We start from the raw sequence: 24,535 nt of genomic DNA on the forward strand, positions 1-24,535 counted from the left end.
ACTGAATTATCAGCTAGATACTTAATTTTACTTAAATATGGTTGAAATTTATAAACACAGTCTATAAGGCCACATAGTACTGAAATTTTTAATAATATATCTAGTTTATTGTACTCCAATATTTGATTATGATTATGTTCCTGTCTTCCGTTAATAGTCCGAAGTTTTATCTAAATATTTCTAATAATTATTAAATGTTATAGAGCTGTGATTAATTAACAAATGTCTGCATAAACATACAAGTTATGACCTAAATATAATGTTGATCCGTAAAATAATTTAAAAGCTTTTATTATTATGTCCTTAAACATAATAATATGATATTTACATCCTATATCCAATAATCACAAGTATATAATGTAATTTATGTATTATAATAGATTATTATATTACGCATAATAAAAGCTCTAATAAATCTTTAGTTGACCGCTGTCCGTCGCGGCGATGCCGGTATCCTAAGCCCGCCCACTATGAAAAGAAAACATAGTATTCCCTAATCCCTGAAATATTATCAATTATGTAAATATCTCCTTTTTTTAACTTGGTTAAATGATGCTTACATTTTTAATATTTGAGAACTACTTAGTAATAATTACTCCACTAACATAATTTTTACTTTTATTAAACATGGAAATATACAAGTATGGAATACTTATACTATATTATACAGTTATATCCACTTATTACCAGCAGTTCGTATAATCGTATAGGACTAACTACTTTCTTTTAATTATTGTGTATATACGTAAACCGTTAACCATCTGTGGATCGCAAAACAAATTCCATATTATACTGTTATGTTTTTTTTATTAATAATAATGAATTTTATACAAAAATTGTTACGCCGCAACAACTATACACGAATAGGTAGTGAAGCCGTCACGAACCATGGTAGAAATCTTCAATATCGCTTGATGCGTAATATTATTTAAAACAAATCCCGTTGGACACCGATTTAATACGAATATCGCCTTCAGTATTGGGGCCTAAACATTCGACAGTTTCCATCCAAGCTAACGATCTAAAAACGATGTTTAAAATATAACTATTAATTAATAAACACGACAAACAATTTTTTTATACGACCAACTTTGATTTTTATACCAGCTGTTGGTCAACCAACAGATCCGTCTCTGACGGTACCTATGCCCGAATCCATCGACCAAACCGCTATAATACCGTGCTTAGATGCACCGTACACTTGTTTGATCACGTATGCTTCCCCGCAGTTAAATTGTTTACAACTGTCTTTTGTAAATCTGCCACATCGGTGACCCACCAACTACGAATGTCGTTAAACTCTGGATATTATAATTGTGGTCATTTGCCATTTGACAGGACATCATTTCATTGATTGCAGCTACACCGGTCATTAAAAATGTTGCCTATATAACACATAAACATAGTTAAATCAAATAGGTATGATATGATATTCTATAACGCACTATTATATTATGCGTAAATATATATATATATATAATATGTATGGTATGTATTTGATTTAGCGTTATCCATAACCTAATTTTACATATAAAATATATTGTAACTTAATAAATATAAGCAGTTATATAATATTTTCAGTATAGTAAGAAAAAATAATAGTGTTTATTGCTTACTTGACATTTGTCTATTGAATCAAGTATTTGTTCAGTGGTTGGTTTTGTCGAGAATAATAGTCTTGGTTTGCCAGAATGAATACCGATCATCATTAATTCAATTCCCGTGTACCAAAATATAGGAGAAGCGGTCCTAAATTTGTTTTCAATAGGTTCTTCCGTTAATGACCTTAAAATTACAAATATTTTTTTTTTAAACTCGTGCATTGATCGACTGACTTGTTTTATTTCAATACTCACTGCTTGAACGAGATTAAAGCTGATTTCCTAGCGTCTTCAGACAAATTCCTTTCGGAGTTCCTGCTGTACCACTCGAATATATAATTGCACATGGGCCAATTGGATGTTTTGATTTAATCGGACGGACAAACAAATTTTGATCCGCCGCAACATCGGTACTCGAATAGGTAGTAAAGCCGTAACGAACCATGGTAGAAATCTTCAATATCGTTTGATGTGTAATATTATTTAAAACATTTGTCATGGTTTTCGATCGAAATGCCAAATCGAATGGCTCATCGTACACTCTGGACCTTGTAAATCATCAACAATTTAATCCGACCGACAATGAACAAACAGCAATCGTCTGTATAGTATACAACATCATCGCTGCTTAACCAACCGTCCTCAACGTACGAACAAATCGTTTTTTTTTTCATGTCGTTGTTGACATATCCCATCCCGTTGGACACCGATTTAATACGAATATCGCTTTTAGTATCGGGGCCTAAACATTCGCCAGTTTCCATCCGAGCTAACGATCTAAAAACGACGTTTAAAATATAATTTATTAATTAATAAACACGACAAACAATTTTTTTATACGACCAATTATGATTTTTATACCAGCTGTTGGTCAACCGACAGATCCGTCTCTGACGGTACCTATGCCCGAATCCATCGACCAAACCGCTATAATACCGTGCTCAGATGTACCGTACACTTGTTTGATCACGTATGCTTCCCCGCAGTAAAATTGTTTACAACATTCTTTTGTAAATCTGCTCACATCGGAGACCCACCAAGTACGAATGTCGTTAAACTCTGGATATTATACTTGTGGTCATTTGCCATTTGACAGGACATCATTTCATTGATTGCAGCTACACCAGTCATTAAAAATGTTGCCTATATAACACATAAACATAGTTAAATCAAATAGGTATGATATGATATTCTATAACGCACTATTATATTATGCGTAAATATATATATATATATAATATGTATGGTATGTATTTGATTTAGCGTTATCCATAACCTAATTTTACATATAAAATATATTGTAACTTAATAAATATAAGCAGTTATATAATATTTTCAGTATAGTAAGAAAAAATAATAGTGTTTACTGCTTACTTGACATTTGTCTATTGAATCAAGTATTTGTTCAGTGGTTGGTTTTGTCGAGAATAATAGTCTTGGTTTGCCAGAATGAATACCGATCATCATTAATTCAATTCCCGTGTACCAAAATATAGGAGAAGCGGTCCTAAATTTGTTTTCAATAGGTTCTTCCGTTAATGACCTTAAAATTACAAATATTTTTTTTTTTAAACTCGTGCATTGATCGACTGACTTGTTTTATTTCAATACTCACTGCTTGAACGAGATTAAAGCTGATTTCCTAGCGTCTTCAGACAAATTCCTTTCGGAGTTCCTGCTGTACCACTCGAATATATAATTGCACATGGGCCAATTGGATGTTTTGATTTAATCGGACGGACAAACAAATTTTGATCCGCCGCAACATCGGTACTCGAATAGGTAGTAAAGCCGTAACGAACCATGGTAGAAATCTTCAATATCGTTTGATAAGTAATATTATTTAAAACATTTGTCATGGTTTTCGATCGAAATGCCAAATCGAATGGCTCATCGTACACTCTGGACCTTGTAAATCATCAACAATTTAATCCGACCGACAATGAACAAACAGCAATCGTCTGTATAGTATACAACATCATCGCTGCTTAACCAACCGTCCTCAACGTACGAACAAATCGTTTTTTTTTTCATGTCGTTGTTGACATATCCCATCCCGTTGGACACCGATTTAATACGAATATCGCTTTTAGTATCGGGGCCTAAACATTCGCCAGTTTCCATCCGAGCTAACGATCTAAAAACGACGTTTAAAATATAATTTATTAATTAATAAACACGACAAACAATTTTTTTATACGACCAATTTTGATTTTTATACCAGCTGTTGGTCAACCGACAGATCCGTCTCTGACGGTACCTATGCCCGAATCCATCGACCAAACCGCTATAATACCGTGCTCAGATGTACCGTACACTTGTTTGATCACGTATGCTTCCCCGCAGTAAAATTGTTTACAACATTCTTTTGTAAATCTGCTCACATCGGAGACCCACCAAGTACGAATGTCGTTAAACTCTGGATATTATACTTGTGGTCATTTGCCATTTGACAGGACATCATTTCATTGATTGCAGCTACACCAGTCATTAAAAATGTTGCCTATATAATACATAAACATAGTTAAATCAAATAGGTATGATATGATATTCTATAACGCACTATTATATTATGCGTAAATATATATATATATATATAATATGTATGGTATGTATTTGATTTAGCGTTATCCATAACCTAATTTTACATATAAAATATATTGTAACTTAATAAATATAAGCAGTTATATAATATTTTCAGTATAGTAAGAAAAAATAATAGTGTTTACTGCTTACTTGACATTTGTCTATTGAATCAAGTATTTATTTTTGTTCAGTGGTTGGTTTTGTCGAGAATAATAGTCTTGGTTTGCCAGAATGAATACCGATCATCATTAATTCAATTCTCGTGTACCAAAATATAGGAGAAGCGGTCCTAAATTTGTTTTCAATAGGTTCTTCCGTTAATGACCTTAAAATTACAAATATTTTTTTTTTAAACTCGTGCATTGATCGACTGACTTGTTTTATTTCAATACTCACTGCTTGAACGAGATTAAAGCTGATTTCCTAGCGTCTTCAGACAAATTCCTTTCGGAGTTCCTGCTGTACCACTCGAATATATAATTGCACATGGGCCAATTGGATGTTTTGATTTAATCGGACGGACAAACAAATTTTGATCCGCCGCAACATCGGTACTCGAATAGGTAGTAAAGCCGTAACGAACCATGGTAGAAATCTTCAATATCGTTTGATAAGTAATATTATTTAAAACATTTGTCATGGTTTTCGATCGAAATGCCAAATCGAATGGCTCATCGTACACTCTGGACCTTGTAAATCATCAACAATTTAATCCGACCGACAATGAACAAACAGCAATCGTCTGTATAGTATACAACATCATCGCTCCTTAACCAACCGTCCTCAACGTACGAACAAATCGTTTTTTTTTTCATGTCGTTGTTGACATATCCCATCCCGTTGGACACCGATTTAATACGAATATCGCTTTTAGTATCGGGGCCTAAACATTCGCCAGTTTCCATCCGAGCTAACGATCTAAAAACGACGTTTAAAATATAATTTATTAATTAATAAACACGACAAACAATTTTTTTATACGACCAACTTTGATTTTTATACCAGCTGTTGGTCAACCGACAGATCCGTCTCTGACGGTACCTATGCCCGAATCCATCGACCAAACCGCTATAATACCGTGCTCAGATGTACCGTACACTTGTTTGATCACGTATGCTTCCCCGCAGTAAAATTGTTTACAACATTCTTTTGTAAATCTGCTCACATCGGAGACCCACCAACTACGAATGTCGTTAAACTCTGGATATTATACTTGTGGTCATTTGCCATTTGACAGGACATCATTTCATTGATTGCAGCTACACCAGTCATTAAAAATGTTGCCTATATAACACATAAGCATAGTTAAATCAAATAGGTATGATATGATATTCTATAACGCACTATTATATTATGCGTAAATATATATATATATATAATATGTATGGTATGTATTTGATTTAGCGTTATCCATAACCTAATTTTACATATAAAATATATTGTAACCTTATAAATATAAGCAGTTATATAATATATTCAGTATAGTAAGAAAAAATAATAGTGTTTACTGCTTACTTGACATTTGTCTATTGAATCAAGTATTTGTTCAGTGGTTGGTTTTGTCGAGAATAATAGTCTTGGTTTGCCAGAATGAATACCGAGCATCATTAATACAATTCCCGTGTACCAAAATATAGGAGAAGCGGTCCTAAATTTGTTTTCAATAGGTTCTTCCGTTAATGACCTTAAAATTACAAATATTTTTTTTTTAAACTCGTGCATTGATCGACTGACTTATTTAATTTCAATACTCATCGCTTGAACGAGATTAAAGCTGATTTCCTAGCGTCTTCAGACAAATTCCTTTCGGAGTTCCTGCTGTACCAGTCGAATATATAATTGCACATGGGCCAATTGGATGTTTAGATTTAATCGGACGGACAAACAAATTTTGTTCCGCCGCAACATCGGTACTCGAATAGGTAGTAAAGCCGTAACGAACCATGGTAGAAATCTTCAATATCGTTTGATGTGTAATATTATTTAAAACATTTGTCATGGTTTTCGATCGAAATGCCAAATCGAATGGCTCATCGTACACTCTGGACCTTGTAAATCATCAACAATTTAATCCGACCGACAATGAACAAACAGCAATCGTCTGTATAGTATACAACATCATCGCTCCTTAACCAACCGTCCTCAACGTACGAACAAATCGTTTTTTTTTCATGTCGTTGTTGACATATCCCATCCCGTTGGACACCGATTTAATACGAATATCGCCTTCAGTATTGGGGCCTAAACATTCGACAGTTTCCATCCAAGCTAACGATCTAAAAACGACGTTTAAAATATAATTTATTAATTAATAAACACGACAAACAATTTTTTTATACGACCAACTTTGATTTTTATACCAGCTGTTGGTCAACCGACAGATCCGTCTCTGACGGTACCTATGCCCGAATCCATCGACCAAACCGCTATAATACCGTGCTCAGATGTACCGTACACTTGTTTGATCACGTATGCTTCCCCGCAGTAAAATTGTTTACAACTGTCTTTTGTAAATCTGCTCACATCGGAGACCCACCAAGTACGAATGTCGTTAAACTCTGGATATTATACTTGTGGTCATTTTCCATTTGACAGGACATCATTTCATTGATTGAAGCTACACCAGTCATTAAAAATGTTGCCTATATAACACATCAACATAGTTAAATCAAATAGGTATGATATGATATTCTATAAAGCACTATTATATTATGCGTAAATATATATATATAATATGTATGGTATGATTTGATTTAGCGTTATCCATAACCTAATTTTACATATAAAATATATTGTAACTTAATAAATATAAGCAGTTATATAATATATTCAGTATAGTAAGAAAAAATAATAGTGTTTACTGCTTACTTGACATTTGTCTATTGAATCAAGTATTTGTTCAGTGGTTGGTTTTGTCGAGAATAATAGTCTTGGTTTGCCAGAATGAATACCGAGCATCATTAATACAATTCCCGTGTACCAAAATATAGGAGAAGCGGTCCTAAATTTGTTTTCAATAGGTTCTTCCGTTATTGACCTTAAAATTACAAATATTTTTTTTTTAAACTCGTGCATTGATCGACTGACTTATTTAATTTCAATACTCATCGCTTGAACGAGATTAAAGCTGATTTCCTAGCGTCTTCAGACAAATTCCTTTCGGAGTTCCTGCTGTACCAGTCGAATATATAATTGCACATGGGCCAATTGGATGTTTAGATTTAATCGGACGGACAAACAAATTTTGTTCCGCCGCAACATCGGTACTCGAATAGGTAGTAAAGCCGTAACGAACCATGGTAGAAATCTTCAATATCGTTTGATGTGTAATATTATTTAAAACATTTGTCATGGTTTTTCGATCGAAATGCCAAATCGAATAGCTCATCGTACACTCTGGTCCTTGTAAATCATCAACAATTTAATCCGACCGACAATGAACAAACAGCAATCGTCTGTATAGTATACAACATCATCGCTCCTTAACCAACCGTCCTCAACGTACGAACAAATCGTTTTTTTTTCATGTCGTTGTTGACATATCCCATCCCGTTGGACACCGATTTAATACGAATATCGCTTTTAGTATCGGGGCCTAAACATTCGCCAGTTTCCATCCGAGCTAACGATCTAAAAACGACGTTTAAAATATAATTTATTAATTAATAAACACGACAAACAATTTTTTTATACGACCAATTTTGATTTTTATACCAGCTGTTGGTCATCCGACAGATCCGTCTCTGACGGTACCTATGCCCGAATCCATCGACCAAACCGCTATAATACCGTGCTCAGATGTACCGTACACTTGTTTGATCACGTATGCTTCCCCGCAGTAAAATTGTTTACAACTGTCTTTTGTAAATCTGCTCACATCGGAGACCCACCAAGTACGAATGTCGTTAAACTCTGGATATTATACTTGTGGTCATTTTCCATTTGACAGGACATCATTTCATTGATTGAAGCTACACCAGTCATTAAAAATGTTGCCTATATAACACATCAACATAGTTAAATCAAATAGGTATGATATGATATTCTATAACGCACTATTATATTATGCGTAAATATATATATATATATATAATATGTATGGTATGTATTTGATTTAGCGTTATCCATAACCTAATTTTACATATAAAATATATTGTAACTTAATAAATATAAGCAGTTATATAATATTTTCAGTATAGTAAGAAAAAATAATAGTGTTTACTGCTTACTTGACATTTGTCTATTGAATCAAGTATTTGTTCAGTGGTTGGTTTTGTCGAGAATAATAGTCTTGGTTTGCCAGAATGAATACCGATCATCATTAATTCAATTCTCGTGTACCAAAATATAGGAGAAGCGGTCCTAAATTTGTTTTCAATAGGTTCTTCCGTTAATGACCTTAAAATTACAAATATTTTTTTTTTAAACTCGTGCATTGATCGACTGACTTGTTTTATTTCAATACTCACTGCTTGAACGAGATTAAAGCTGATTTCCTAGCGTCTTCAGACAAATTCCTTTCGGAGTTCCTGCTGTACCACTCGAATATATAATTGCACATGGGCCAATTGGATGTTTTGATTTAATCGGACGGACAAACAAATTTTGATCCGCCGCAACATCGGTACTCGAATAGGTAGTAAAGCCGTAACGAACCATGGTAGAAATCTTCAATATCGTTTGATGTGTAATATTATTTAAAACATTTGTCATGGTTTTCGATCGAAATGCCAAATCGAATGGCTCATCGTACACTCTGGACCTTGTAAATCATCAACAATTTAATCCGACCGACAATGAACAAACAGCAATCGTCTGTATAGTATACAACATCATCGCTCCTTAACCAACCGTCCTCAACGTACGAACAAATCGTTTTTTTTTTCATGTCGTTGTTGACATATCCCATCCCGTTGGACACCGATTTAATACGAATATCGCTTTTAGTATCGGGGCCTAAACATTCGCCAGTTTCCATCCGAGCTAACGATCTAAAAACGACGTTTAAAATATAATTTATTAATTAATAAACACGACAAACAATTTTTTTATACGACCAACTTTGATTTTTATACCAGCTGTTGGTCAACCGACAGATCCGTCTCTGACGGTACCTATGCCCGAATCCATCGACCAAACCGCTATAATACCGTGCTCAGATGTACCGTACACTTGTTTGATCACGTATGCTTCCCCGCAGTAAAATTGTTTACAACATTCTTTTGTAAATCTGCTCACATCGGAGACCCACCAAGTACGAATGTCGTTAAACTCTGGATATTATACTTGTGGTCATTTGCCATTTGACAGGACATCATTTCATTGATTGCAGCTACACCAGTCATTAAAAATGTTGCCTATATAACACATAAACATAGTTAAATCAAATAGGTATGATATGATATTCTATAACGCACTATTATATTATGCGTAAATATATATATATATATAATATGTATGGTATGTATTTGATTTAGCGTTATCCATAACCTAATTTTACATATAAAATATATTGTAACTTAATAAATATAAGCAGTTATATAATATTTTCAGTATAGTAAGAAAAAATAATAGTGTTTACTGCTTACTTGACATTTGTCTATTGAATCAAGTATTTGTTCAGTGGTTGGTTTTGTCGAGAATAATAGTCTTGGTTTGCCAGAATGAATACCGATCATCATTAATTCAATTCCCGTGTACCAAAATATAGGAGAAGCGGTCCTAAATTTGTTTTCAATAGGTTCTTCCGTTAATGACCTTAAAATTACAAATATTTTTTTTTTAAACTCGTGCATTGATCGACTGACTTGTTTTATTTCAATACTCACTGCTTGAACGAGATTAAAGCTGATTTCCTAGCGTCTTCAGACAAATTCCTTTCGGAGTTCCTGCTGTACCACTCGAATATATAATTGCACATGGGCCAATTGGATGTTTTGATTTAATCGGACGGACAAACAAATTTTGATCCGCCGCAACATCGGTACTCGAATAGGTAGTAAAGCCGTAACGAACCATGGTAGAAATCTTCAATATCGTTTGATAAGTAATATTATTTAAAACATTTGTCATGGTTTTCGATCGAAATGCCAAATCGAATGGCTCATCGTACACTCTGGACCTTGTAAATCATCAACAATTTAATCCGACCGACAATGAACAAACAGCAATCGTCTGTATAGTATACAACATCATCGCTCCTTAACCAACCGTCCTCAACGTACGAACAAATCGTTTTTTTTTTTCATGTCGTTGTTGACATATCCCATCCCGTTGGACACCGATTTAATACGAATATCGCTTTTAGTATCGGGGCCTAAACATTCGCCAGTTTCCATCCGAGCTAACGATCTAAAAACGACGTTTAAAATATAATTTATTAATTAATAAACACGACAAACAATTTTTTTATACGACCAATTTTGATTTTTATACCAGCTGTTGGTCAACCGACAGATCCGTCTCTGACGGTACCTATGCCCGAATCCATCGACCAAACCGCTATAATACCGTGCTCAGATGTACCGTACACTTGTTTGATCACGTATGCTTCCCCGCAGTAAAATTGTTTACAACATTCTTTTGTAAATCTGCTCACATCGGAGACCCACCAAGTACGAATGTCGTTAAACTCTGGATATTATACTTGTGGTCATTTGCCATTTGACAGGACATCATTTCATTGATTGCAGCTACACCAGTCATTAAAAATGTTGCCTATATAATACATAAACATAGTTAAATCAAATAGGTATGATATGATATTCTATAACGCACTATTATATTATGCGTAAATATATATATATATATATAATATGTATGGTATGTATTTGATTTAGCGTTATCCATAACCTAATTTTACATATAAAATATATTGTAACTTAATAAATATAAGCAGTTATATAATATTTTCAGTATAGTAAGAAAAAATAATAGTGTTTACTGCTTACTTGACATTTGTCTATTGAATCAAGTATTTATTTTTGTTCAGTGGTTGGTTTTGTCGAGAATAATAGTCTTGGTTTGCCAGAATGAATACCGATCATCATTAATTCAATTCTCGTGTACCAAAATATAGGAGAAGCGGTCCTAAATTTGTTTTCAATAGGTTCTTCCGTTAATGACCTTAAAATTACAAATATTTTTTTTTTAAACTCGTGCATTGATCGACTGACTTGTTTTATTTCAATACTCACTGCTTGAACGAGATTAAAGCTGATTTCCTAGCGTCTTCAGACAAATTCCTTTCGGAGTTCCTGCTGTACCACTCGAATATATAATTGCACATGGGCCAATTGGATGTTTTGATTTAATCGGACGGACAAACAAATTTTGATCCGCCGCAACATCGGTACTCGAATAGGTAGTAAAGCCGTAACGAACCATGGTAGAAATCTTCAATATCGTTTGATGTGTAATATTATTTAAAACATTTGTCATGGTTTTCGATCGAAATGCCAAATCGAATGGCTCATCGTACACTCTGGACCTTGTAAATCATCAACAATTTAATCCGACCGACAATGAACAAACAGCAATCGTCTGTATAGTATACAACATCATCGCTCCTTAACCAACCGTCCTCAACGTACGAACAAATCGTTTTTTTTTTCATGTCGTTGTTGACATATCCCATCCCGTTGGACACCGATTTAATACGAATATCGCTTTTAGTATCGGGGCCTAAACATTCGCCAGTTTCCATCCAAGCTAACGATCTAAAAACGATGTTTAAAATATAACTATTAATTAATAAACACGACAAACAATTTTTTTATACGACCAACTTTGATTTTTATACCAGCTGTTGGTCAACCGACAGATCCGTCTCTGACGGTACCTATGCCCGAATCCATCGACCAAACCGCTATAATACCGTGCTCAGATGTACCGTACACTTGTTTGATCACGTATGCTTCCCCGCAGTAAAATTGTTTACAACATTCTTTTGTAAATCTGCTCACATCGGAGACCCACCAACTACGAATGTCGTTAAACTCTGGATATTATACTTGTGGTCATTTGCCATTTGACAGGACATCATTTCATTGATTGCAGCTACACCAGTCATTAAAAATGTTGCCTATATAACACATAAGCATAGTTAAATCAAATAGGTATGATATGATATTCTATAACGCACTATTATATTATGCGTAAATATATATATATATATATAATATGTATGGTATGTATTTGATTTAGCGTTATCCATAACCTAATTTTACATATAAAATATATTGTAACTTAATATATATAAGCAGTTATATAATATTTTCAGTATAGTAAGAAAAAATAATAGTGTTTACTGCTTACTTGACATTTGTCTATTGAATCAAGTATTTGTTCAGTGGTTGGTTTTGTCGAGAATAATAGTCTTGGTTTGCCAGAATGAATACCGATCATCATTAATTCAATTCTCGTGTACCAAAATATAGGAGAAGCGGTCCTAAATTTGTTTTCAATAGGTTCTTCCGTTAATGACCTTAAAATTACAAATATTTTTTTTTTAAACTCGTGCATTGATCGACTGACTTGTTTTATTTCAATACTCACTGCTTGAACGAGATTAAAGCTGATTTCCTAGCGTCTTCAGACAAATTCCTTTCGGAGTTCCTGCTGTACCACTCGAATATATAATTGCACATGGGCCAATTGGATGTTTTGATTTAATCGGACGGACAAACAAATTTTGATCCGCCGCAACATCGGTACTCGAATAGGTAGTAAAGCCGTAACGAACCATGGTAGAAATCTTCAATATCGTTTGATGTGTAATATTATTTAAAACATTTGTCATGGTTTTCGATCGAAATGCCAAATCGAATGGCTCATCGTACACTCTGGACCTTGTAAATCATCAACAATTTAATCCGACCGACAATGAACAAACAGCAATCGTCTGTATAGTATACAACATCATCGCTCCTTAACCAACCGTCCTCAACGTACGAACAAATCGTTTTTTTTTTCATGTCGTTGTTGACATATCCCATCCCGTTGGACACCGATTTAATACGAATATCGCTTTTAGTATCGGGGCCTAAACATTCGCCAGTTTCCATCCGAGCTAACGATCTAAAAACGACGTTTAAAATATAATTTATTAATTAATAAACACGACAAACAATTTTTTTATACGACCAACTTTGATTTTTATACCAGCTGTTGGTCAACCGACAGATCCGTCTCTGACGGTACCTATGCCCGAATCCATCGACCAAACCGCTATAATACCGTGCTCAGATGTACCGTACACTTGTTTGATCACGTATGCTTCCCCGCAGTAAAATTGTTTACAACATTCTTTTGTAAATCTGCTCACATCGGAGACCCACCAACTACGAATGTCGTTAAACTCTGGATATTATACTTGTGGTCATTTGCCATTTGACAGGACATCATTTCATTGATTGCAGCTACACCAGTCATTAAAAATGTTGCCTATATAACACATAAGCATAGTTAAATCAAATAGGTATGATATGATATTCTATAACGCACTATTATATTATGCGTAAATATATATATATATATAATATGTATGGTATGTATTTGATTTAGCGTTATCCATAACCTAATTTTACATATAAAATATATTGTAACCTTATAAATATAAGCAGTTATATAATATATTCAGTATAGTAAGAAAAAATAATAGTGTTTACTGCTTACTTGACATTTGTCTATTGAATCAAGTATTTGTTCAGTGGTTGGTTTTGTCGAGAATAATAGTCTTGGTTTGCCAGAATGAATACCGAGCATCATTAATACAATTCCCGTGTACCAAAATATAGGAGAAGCGGTCCTAAATTTGTTTTCAATAGGTTCTTCCGTTATTGACCTTAAAATTACAAATATTTTTTTTTTAAACTCGTGCATTGATCGACTGACTTATTTAATTTCAATACTCATCGCTTGAACGAGATTAAAGCTGATTTCCTAGCGTCTTCAGACAAATTCCTTTCGGAGTTCCTGCTGTACCAGTCGAATATATAATTGCACATGGGCCAATTGGATGTTTAGATTTAATCGGACGGACAAACAAATTTTGTTCCGCCGCAACATCGGTACTCGAATAGGTAGTAAAGCCGTAACGAACCATGGTAGAAATCTTCAATATCGTTTGATGTGTAATATTATTTAAAACATTTGTCATGGTTTTTCGATCGAAATTCCAAATCGAATAGCTCATCGTACACTCTGGTCCTTGTAAATCATCAACAATTTAATCCGACTGACAATGAACAAACAGCAATCGTCTGTATAGTATACAACATCATCGCTCCTTAACCAACCGTCCTCAACGTACGAACAAATCGTTTTTTTTTCATGTCGTTGTTGACATATCCCATCCCGTTGGACACCGATTTAATACGAATATCGCCTTCAGTATTGGGGCCTAAACATTCGACAGTTTCCATCCAAGCTAACGATCTAAAAACGACGTTTAAAATATAATTTATTAATTAATAAACACGACAAACAATTTTTTTATACGACCAACTTTGATTTTTATACCAGCTGTTGGTCAACCGACAGATCCGTCTCTGACGGTACCTATGCCCGAATCCATCGACCAAACCGCTATAATACCGTGCTCAGATGTACCGTACACTTGTTTGATCACGTATGCTTCCCCGCAGTAAAATTGTTTACAACTGTCTTTTGTAAATCTGCTCACATCGGAGACCCACCAAGTACGAATGTCGTTAAACTCTGGATATTATACTTGTGGTCATTTTCCATTTGACAGGACATCATTTCATTGATTGAAGCTACACCAGTCATTAAAAATGTTGCCTATATAACACATCAACATAGTTAAATCAAATAGGTATGATATGATATTCTATAAAGCACTATTATATTATGCGTAAATATATATATATAATATGTATGGTATGATTTGATTTAGCGTTATCCATAACCTAATTTTACATATAAAATATATTGTAACTTAATAAATATAAGCAGTTATATAATATTTTCAGTATAGTAAGAAAAAATAATAGTGTTTACTGCTTACTTGACATTTGTCTATTGAATCAAGTATTTGTTCAGTGGTTGGTTTTGTCGAGAATAATAGTCCTGGTTTGCCAGAATGAATACCGAGCATCATTAATACAATTCCCGTGTACCAAAATATAGGAGAAGCGGTCCTAAATTTGTTTTCAATAGGTTCTTCCGTTAATGACCTTAAAATTACAAATATTTTTTTTTTAAACTCGTGCATTGATCGACTGACTTATTTAATTTCAATACTCATCGCTTGAACGAGATTAAAGCTGATTTCCTAGCGTCTTCAGACAAATTCCTTTCGGAGTTCCTGCTGTACCAGTCAAATATATAATTGCACATGGGCCAATTGGATGTTTAGATTTAATCGGACGGACAAACAAATTTTGTTCCGCCGCAACATCGGTACTCGAATAGGTAGTAAAGCCGTAACGAACAATGGTAGAAATCTTCAATATCGTTTGATGTGTAATATTATTTAAAACATTTGTCATGGTTTTTCGATCGAAATGCCAAATCGAATAGCTCATCGTACACTCTGGTCCTTGTAAATCATCAACAATTTAATCCGACCGACAATGAACAAACAGCAATCGTCTGTATAGTATACAACATCATCGCTCCTTAACCAACCGTCCTCAACGTACGAACAAATCGTTTTTTTTTCATGTCGTTGTTGACATATCCCATCCCGTTGGACACCGATTTAATACGAATATCGCTTTTAGTATCGGGGCCTAAACATTCGCCAGTTTCCATCCAAGCTAACGATCTAAAAACGATGTTTAAAATATAACTATTAATTAATAAACACGACAAACAATTTTTTTATACGACCAACTTTGATTTTTATACCAGCTGTTGGTCAACCGACAGATCCGTCTCTGACTGTACCTATGCCCGAATCCATCGACCAAACCGCTATAATACCGTGCTCAGATGTACCGTACACTTGTTTGATCACGTATGCTTCCCCGCAGTAAAATTGTTTACAACTGTCTTTTGTAAATCTGCTCACATCGGAGACCCACCAAGTACAAATGTCGTTAAACTCTGGATATTATACTTGTGGTCATTTTCCATTTGACAGGACATCATTTCATTGATTGAAGCTACACCAGTCATTAAAAATGTTGCCTATATAACACATCAACATAGTTAAATCAAATAGGTATGATATGATATTCTATAACGCACTATTATATTATGCGTAAATATATATATATAATATGTATGGTATGATTTGATTTAGCGTTATCCATAACCTAATTTTACATATAAAATATATTGTAACTTAATAAATATAAGCAGTTATATAATATTTTCAGTATAGTAAGAAAAAATAATAGTGTTTACTGCTTACTTGACATTTGTCTATTGAATCAAGTATTTGTTCAGTGGTTGGTTTTGTCGAGAATAATAGTCTTGGTTTGCCAGAATGAATACCGAGCATCATTAATACAATTCCCGTGTACCAAAATATAGGAGAAGCGGTCCTAAATTTGTTTTCAATAGGTTCTTCCGTTAATGACCTTAAAATTACAAATATTTTTTTTTTAAACTCGTGCATTGATCGACTGACTTATTTAATTTCAATACTCATCGCTTGAACGAGATTAAAGCTGATTTCCTAGCGTCTTCAGACAAATTCCTTTCGGAGTTCCTGCTGTACCAGTCGAATATATAATTGCACATGGGCCAATTGGATGTTTAGATTTAATCGGACGGACAAACAAATTTTGTTCCGCCGCAACATCGATACTCGAATAAGTAGTAAAGCCGTAACGAACCATGGTAGAAATCTTCAATATCGTTTGATGTGTAATATTATTTAAAACATTTGTCATGGTTTTTCGATCGAAATGCCAAATCGAATAGCTCATCGTACACTCTGGTCCTTGTAAATCATCAACAATTTAATCCGACCGACAATGAACAAACAGCAATCGTCTGTATAGTATACAACATCATCGCTCCTTAACCAACCGTCCTCAACGTACGAACAAATCGTTTTTTTTTCATGTCGTTGTTGACATATCCCATCCCGTTGGACACCGATTTAATACGAATATCGCCTTCAGTATTGGGGCCTAAACATTCGACAGTTTCCATCCAAGCTAACGATCTAAAAACGACGTTTAAAATATAATTTATTAATTAATAAACACGACAAACAATTTTTTTATACGACCAACTTTGATTTTTATACCAGCTGTTGGTCAACCGACAGATCCGTCTCTGACGGTACCTAAGCCCGAATCCATCGACCAAACCGCTATAATACCGTGCTCAGATGCACCGTACACTTGTTTGATCACGTATGTTTCCCCGCAGTAAAATTGTTTACAACTGTCTTTTGTAAATCTGCTCACATCGGAGACCCACCAAGTACGAATGTCGTTAAACTCTTGATATTATACTTGTGGTCATTTGCCATTTGACAGGACATCATTTCATTGATTGCAGCTACACCAGTCATTAAAAATGTTGCCTATATAACACATCAACATAGTTAAATCAAATAGGTATGATATGATATTCTATAACGCACTATTATATTATGCGTAAATATATATATATATAATATGTATGGTATGATTTGATTTAGCGTTATCCATAACCTAATTTTACATATAAAATATATTGTAACTTAATAAATATAAGCAGTTATATAATATTTTCAGTATAGTAAGAAAAAATAATAGTGTTTACTGCTTACTTGACATTTGTCTATTGAATCAAGTATTTGTTCAGTGGTTGGTTTTGTCGAGAATAATAGTCCTGGTTTGCCAGAATGAATACCGAGCATCATTAATACAATTCCCGTGTACCAAAATATAGGAGAAGCGGTCCTAAATTTGTTTTCAATAGGTTCTTCCGTTAATGACCTTAAAATTACAAATATTTTTTTTTTAAACTCGTGCATTGATCGACTGACTTATTTAATTTCAATACTCATCGCTTGAACGAGATTAAAGCTGATTTCCTAGCGTCTTCAGACAAATTCCTTTCGGAGTTCCTGCTGTACCAGTCGAATATATAATTGCACATGGGCCAATTGGATGTTTAGATTTAATCGGACGGACAAACAAATTTTGTTCCGCCGCAACATCGATACTCGAATAAGTAGTAAAGCCGTCACGAACCATGGTAGAAATCTTCAATATCGCTTGATGTGTAATATTATTTAAAACATCTGCTATTGTACTAATGTTATACTAAGCGTATTACAAAGTAATGCGGTTGGTTTGGACTGGTCGATGAGCGCTATCAAGACACCTATAAAACATCGTTAATGACAAATAAAACGAAACAAATCAAACTACACAATATCGTAGGAAATCAAATCATTACTATTACATTTTCTTAAACTGTGATCCAACGCAGCTATAGTTGCTCCGATCAAAATCCCAGCTAACATAACTGCTTGCGCTTCGTACGAGCCATAGTCTGTAATCATCACGACGTCTCCGTGTCCAAAATCATGTTTTTTAAATGCAATAGCCCATTGCTTAAACTTCTTTTTTTCTACTTCGGATAACTGTACACTTTACACATATTATTATCCACGACCGTAGAATCTTACCATTGACATACGATACGAGTACGTCGGGTTCGACATATTGACCAGATATGACTTTGACAACTACTATCAACAAATCTCCGTGAACACTGTATTTGTCTGTTACTCCGGCATCGGGTGCAGTAGAATGACTTAACAAAACCGTTTCCAATGTCGATCGGAGCGATCTATGTACGTTTATGGAATATATATTATTATGTAAGTATAATATGTAATAGCGCGATTTTAAGAATATCACACGGTTTTCGATCGAAATGCCAAATCGAATAGCTCATCGTACACTCTGGTCCTTGTAAATCATCAACAATTTAATCCGACCGACAATGAACAAACAGCAATCGTCTGTATAGTATACAACATCATCGCTCCTTAACCAACCGTCCTCAACGTACGAACAAATCGTTTTTTTTTCATGTCGTTGTTGACATATCCCATCCCGTTGGACACCGATTTAATACGAATATCGCTTTTAGTATCGGGGCCTAAACATTCGCCAGTTTCCATCCAAGCTAACGATCTAAAAACGATGTTTAAAATATAACTATTAATTAATAAACACGACAAACAATTTTTTTATCTGACTAACTTTGATTTCTATACCAGCTGTTGGTCAACCGACAGATCTGTCTCTGACGGTACCTAAGCCCGAATCCATCGACCAAACCGCTATAATACCGTGCTCAGATGCACCGTACACTTGTTTGATCACGTATGTTTCCCCGCAGTAAAATTGTTTACAACTGTCTTTTGTAAATCTGCTCACATCGGAGACCCACCAAGTACGAATGTCGTTAAACTCTTGATATTATACTTGTGGTCATTTGCCATTTGACAGGACATCATTTCATTGATTGCAGCTACACCAGTCATTAAAAATGTTGCCTATATAACACATCAACATAGTTAAATCAAATAGGTATGATATCATATTCTATAACGCACTATTATATTATGCGTAAATATATATATATAATATGTATGGTATGATTGGATTTAGCGTTATCCATAACCTAATTTTACATATAAAATATATTGTAACTTAAATAATATAAGCAGTTATATAATATTTTCAGTATAGTAAGAAAAAATAATAGTGTTTACTGCTTACTTGACATTTGTCTATTGAATCAAGTATTTGTTCAGTGGTTGGTTTTGTCGAGAATAATAGTCTTGGTTTGCCAGAATGAATACCGAGCATCATTAATACAATTCCCGTGTACCAAAATATAGGAGAAGCGGTCCTAAATTTGTTTTCAATAGGTTCTTCCGTTAATGACCTTAAAATTACAAATATTTTTTTTTTAAACTCGTGCATTGATCGACTGACTTATTTAATTTCAATACTCACTGCTTGAACGAGAGTAAAGCTGATTTCATAGCGTCGTCAGACAAATTCCTTTCGGAGTTCCTGCAGTACCACTCGAATATATAATTGCACATGGGCCAATTGGATGTTTTGATTTAATCGGACGGACAAACAAATTTTGTTCCGCCGCAACATCGATACTCGAATAAGTAGTAAAGCCGTCACGAACCATGGTAGAAATCTTCAATATCGCTTGATGTGTAATATTATTTAAAACATCTGCTATTGTACTAATGTTATACTAAGCGTATTACAAAGTAATGCGGTTGGTTTGGACTGGTCGATGAGCGCTATCAAGACACCTATAAAACATCGTTAATGACAAATAAAACGAAACAAATCAAACTACACAATATCGTAGGAAATCAAATCATTACTATTACTTTTTCTTAAACTGTGATCCAACGCAGCTATAGTTGCTCCGATCAAAATCCCAGCTAACATAACTGCTTGCGCTTCGTACGAGCCATAGTCTGTAATCATCACGACGTCTCCGTGTCCAAAATCATGTTTTTTAAATGCAATAGCCCATTGCTTAAACTTCTTTTTTTCTACTTCGGATAACTGTACACTTTACACATATTATTATCCACGACCGTAGAATCTTACCATTGACATACGATACGAGTACGTCGGGTTCGACATATTGACCAGATATGACTTTGACAACTACTATCAACAAATCTCCGTGAACACTGTATTTGTCTGTTACTCCGGCATCGGGTGCAGTAGAATGACTTAACAAAACCGTTTCCAATGTCGATCGGAGCGATCTATGTACGTTTATGGAATATATATTATTATGTAAGTATAATATGTAATAGCGCGATTTTAAGAATATCACACGGTTTTCGATCGAAATGCCAAATCGAATAGCTCATCGTACACTCTGGTCCTTGTAAATCATCAACAATTTAATCCGACCGACAATGAACAAACAGCAATCGTCTGTATAGTATACAACATCATCGCTCCTTAACCAACCGTCCTCAACGTACGAACAAATCGTTTTTTTTTCATGTCGTTGTTGACATATCCCATCCCGTTGGACACCGATTTAATACGAATATCGCTTTTAGTATCGGGGCCTAAACATTCGCCAGTTTCCATCCAAGCTAACGATCTAAAAACGATGTTTAAAATATAACTATTAATTAATAAACACGACAAACAATTTTTTTATCTGACTAACTTTGATTTCTATACCAGCTGTTGGTCAACCGACAGATCTGTCTCTGACGGTACCTAAGCCCGAATCCATCGACCAAACCGCTATAATACCGTGCTCAGATGCACCGTACACTTGTTTGATCACGTATGTTTCCCCGCAGTAAAATTGTTTACAACTGTCTTTTGTAAATCTGCTCACATCGGAGACCCACCAAGTACGAATGTCGTTAAACTCTTGATATTATACTTGTGGTCATTTGCCATTTGACAGGACATCATTTCATTGATTGCAGCTACACCAGTCATTAAAAATGTTGCCTATATAACACATCAACATAGTTAAATCAAATAGGTATGATATCATATTCTATAACGCACTATTATATTATGCGTAAATATATATATATAATATGTATGGTATGATTGGATTTAGCGTTATCCATAACCTAATTTTACATATAAAATATATTGTAACTTAAATAATATAAGCAGTTATATAATATTTTCAGTATAGTAAGAAAAAATAATAGTGTTTACTGCTTACTTGACATTTGTCTATTGAATCAAGTATTTGTTCAGTGGTTGGTTTTGTCGAGAATAATAGTCTTGGTTTGCCAGAATGAATACCGAGCATCATTAATACAATTCCCGTGTACCAAAATATAGGAGAAGCGGTCCTAAATTTGTTTTCAATAGGTTCTTCCGTTAATGACCTTAAAATTACAAATATTTTTTTTTTAAACTCGTGCATTGATCGACTGACTTATTTAATTTCAATACTCACTGCTTGAACGAGAGTAAAGCTGATTTCATAGCGTCGTCAGACAAATTCCTTTCGGAGTTCCTGCAGTACCACTCGAATATATAATTGCACATGGGCCAATTGGATGTTTTGATTTAATCGGACGGACAAACAAATTTTGTTCCGCCGCAACATCGATACTCGAATAAGTAGTAAAGCCGTCACGAACCATGGTAGAAATCTTCAATATCGCTTGATGTGTAATATTATTTAAAACATCTGCTATTGTACTAATGTTATACTAAGCGTATTACAAAGTAATGCGGTTGGTTTGGACTGGTCGATGAGCGCTATCAAGACACCTATAAAACATCGTTAATGACAAATAAAACGAAACAAATCAAACTACACAATATCGTAGGAAATCAAATCATTACTATTACTTTTTCTTAAACTGTGATCCAACGCAGCTATAGTTGCTCCGATCAAAATCCCAGCTAACATAACTGCTTGCGCTTCGTACGAGCCATAGTCTGTAATCATCACGACGTCTCCGTGTCCAAAATCATGTTTTTTAAATGCAATAGCCCATTGCTTAAACTTCTTTTTTTCTACTTCGGATAACTGTACACTTTACACATATTATTATCCACGACCGTAGAATCTTACCATTGACATACGATACGAGTACGTCGGGTTCGACATATTGACCAGATATGACTTTGACAACTACTATCAACAAATCTCCGTGAACACTGTATTTGTCTGTTACTCCGGCATCGGGTGCAGTAGAATGACTTAACAAAACCGTTTCCAATGTCGATCGGAGCGATCTATGTACGTTTATGGAATATATATTATTATGTAAGTATAATATGTAATAGCGCGATTTTAAGAATATCACACGGTTTTCGATCGAAATGCCAAATCGAATAGCTCATCGTACACTCTGGTCCTTGTAAATCATCAACAATTTAATCCGACCGACAATGAACAAACAGCAATCGTCTGTATAGTATACAACATCATCGCTCCTTAACCAACCGTCCTCAACGTACGAACAAATCGTTTTTTTTTCATGTCGTTGTTGACATATCCCATCCCGTTGGACACCGATTTAATACGAATATCGCTTTTAGTATCGGGGCCTAAACATTCGCCAGTTTCCATCCAAGCTAACGATCTAAAAACGATGTTTAAAATATAACTATTAATTAATAAACACGACAAACAATTTTTTTATCTGACTAACTTTGATTTTTATACCAGCTGTTGGTCAACCGACAGATCTGTCTCTGACGGTACCTAAGCCCGAATCCATCGACCAAACCGCTATAATACCGTGCTCAGATGCACCGTACACTTGTTTGATCACGTATGTTTCCCCGCAGTAAAATTGTTTACAACTGTCTTTTGTAAATCTGCTCACATCGGAGACCCACCAAGTACGAATGTCGTTAAACTCTTGATATTATACTTGTGGTCATTTGCCATTTGACAGGACATCATTTCATTGATTGCAGCTACACCAGTCATTAAAAATGTTGCCTATATAACACATCAACATAGTTAAATCAAATAGGTATGATATCATATTCTATAACGCACTATTATATTATGCGTAAATATATATATATAATATGTATGGTATGATTGGATTTAGCGTTATCCATAACCTAATTTTACATATAAAATATATTGTAACTTAAATAATATAAGCAGTTATATAATATTTTCAGTATAGTAAGAAAAAATAATAGTGTTTACTGCTTACTTGACATTTGTCTATTGAATCAAGTATTTGTTCAGTGGTTGGTTTTGTCGAGAATAATAGTCTTGGTTTGCCAGAATGAATACCGAGCATCATTAATACAATTCCCGTGTACCAAAATATAGGAGAAGCGGTCCTAAATTTGTTTTCAATAGGTTCTTCCGTTAATGACCTTAAAATTACAAATATTTTTTTTTTAAACTCGTGCATTGATCGACTGACTTATTTAATTTCAATACTCACTGCTTGAACGAGAGTAAAGCTGATTTCATAGCGTCGTCAGACAAATTCCTTTCGGAGTTCCTGCAGTACCACTCGAATATATAATTGCACATGGGCCAATTGGATGTTTTGATTTAATCGGACGGACAAACAAATTTTGTTCCGCCGCAACATCGATACTCGAATAAGTAGTAAAGCCGTCACGAACCATGGTAGAAATCTTCAATATCGCTTGATGTGTAATATTATTTAAAACATCTGCTATTGTACTAATGTTATACTAAGCGTATTACAAAGTAATGCGGTTGGTTTGGACTGGTCGATGAGCGCTATCAAGACACCTATAAAACATCGTTAATGACAAATAAAACGAAACAAATCAAACTACACAATATCGTAGGAAATCAAATCATTACTATTACTTTTTCTTAAACTGTGATCCAACGCAGCTATAGTTGCTCCGATCAAAATCCCA

General features: G+C 34.4%; 2 protein-coding genes and 11 pseudogenes across 2 annotated transcripts; all 13 read right to left on the minus strand.

Annotated features, from left to right (window-relative positions):
- Positions 1–1,096: 1,096 nt before the first annotated feature.
- On the minus strand, positions 1,097–2,216 carry LOC132927969 (uncharacterized). The gene is made up of 3 exons (XM_060992526.1): positions 1,857–2,216; positions 1,617–1,785; positions 1,097–1,385 (listed from the first exon to the last, which is right to left on the minus strand). The coding sequence occupies exons 1-3, from the start codon at positions 1,946–1,948 to the stop codon at positions 1,239–1,241; spliced, it is 408 nt and encodes a 135-aa protein (XP_060848509.1). The 5' UTR covers positions 1,949–2,216; the 3' UTR covers positions 1,097–1,238.
- Positions 2,132–3,460, minus strand: LOC132925589 (uncharacterized). Its single transcript, XM_060989975.1, is given in 5 exon segments — positions 2,132–2,378; positions 2,626–2,744; positions 2,976–3,144; positions 3,217–3,262; positions 3,265–3,460. Coding segments are annotated over 5 exon segments (777 nt in total).
- A 31-nt stretch (positions 3,461–3,491) lies between these two features.
- LOC132925590 (uncharacterized) lies at positions 3,492–5,099 on the minus strand (annotated as a pseudogene).
- Positions 5,100–6,008: 909 nt separating this feature from the next.
- Positions 6,009–7,539, minus strand: LOC132927965 (uncharacterized; annotated as a pseudogene).
- A 28-nt stretch (positions 7,540–7,567) lies between these two features.
- Positions 7,568–9,483, minus strand: LOC132927967 (uncharacterized; annotated as a pseudogene).
- On the minus strand, positions 8,932–10,312 carry LOC132925591 (uncharacterized; annotated as a pseudogene).
- Positions 10,313–10,314: 2 nt separating this feature from the next.
- Positions 10,315–11,627, minus strand: LOC132927968 (uncharacterized; annotated as a pseudogene).
- A 31-nt stretch (positions 11,628–11,658) lies between these two features.
- LOC132927966 (uncharacterized) lies at positions 11,659–12,987 on the minus strand (annotated as a pseudogene).
- A 31-nt stretch (positions 12,988–13,018) lies between these two features.
- On the minus strand, positions 13,019–14,346 carry LOC132927964 (uncharacterized; annotated as a pseudogene).
- Positions 14,347–14,378: 32 nt separating this feature from the next.
- LOC132925592 (uncharacterized) lies at positions 14,379–15,700 on the minus strand (annotated as a pseudogene).
- A 32-nt stretch (positions 15,701–15,732) lies between these two features.
- LOC132925593 (uncharacterized) lies at positions 15,733–17,053 on the minus strand (annotated as a pseudogene).
- Positions 17,054–17,076: 23 nt separating this feature from the next.
- Positions 17,077–18,764, minus strand: LOC132925594 (luciferin 4-monooxygenase-like; annotated as a pseudogene).
- Positions 18,765–20,432: 1,668 nt separating this feature from the next.
- On the minus strand, positions 20,433–22,708 carry LOC132925595 (luciferin 4-monooxygenase-like; annotated as a pseudogene).
- Positions 22,709–24,535: the final 1,827 nt, after the last annotated feature.

The sequence above is a fragment of the Rhopalosiphum padi genome, chromosome 3, assembly GCF_020882245.1.
Source record: "Rhopalosiphum padi isolate XX-2018 chromosome 3, ASM2088224v1, whole genome shotgun sequence".
Lineage (NCBI taxonomy): Eukaryota > Metazoa > Arthropoda > Insecta > Hemiptera > Aphididae > Rhopalosiphum > Rhopalosiphum padi.

What these genes read in the sequence shown, in the direction of transcription:
- LOC132927969 (XM_060992526.1), bottom strand. Translation starts at nt 1,948, where the DNA reads ATGTGCAATTATATATTCGAGTGGTACAGCAGGAACTCCGAAAGGAAT. An exon ending in GCTTTAATCTCGTTCAAGCA is followed by an intron (nt 1,786 to 1,856) that starts GTGAGTATTGAA and finishes TGTAATTTTAAG; the next exon opens with GTCATTAACGGAAGAACCTA. An exon ending in ATTCAATAGACAAATGTCAA is followed by an intron (nt 1,386 to 1,616) that starts GTAAGCAATAAA and finishes TGTGTTATATAG; the next exon opens with GCAACATTTTTAATGACCGG.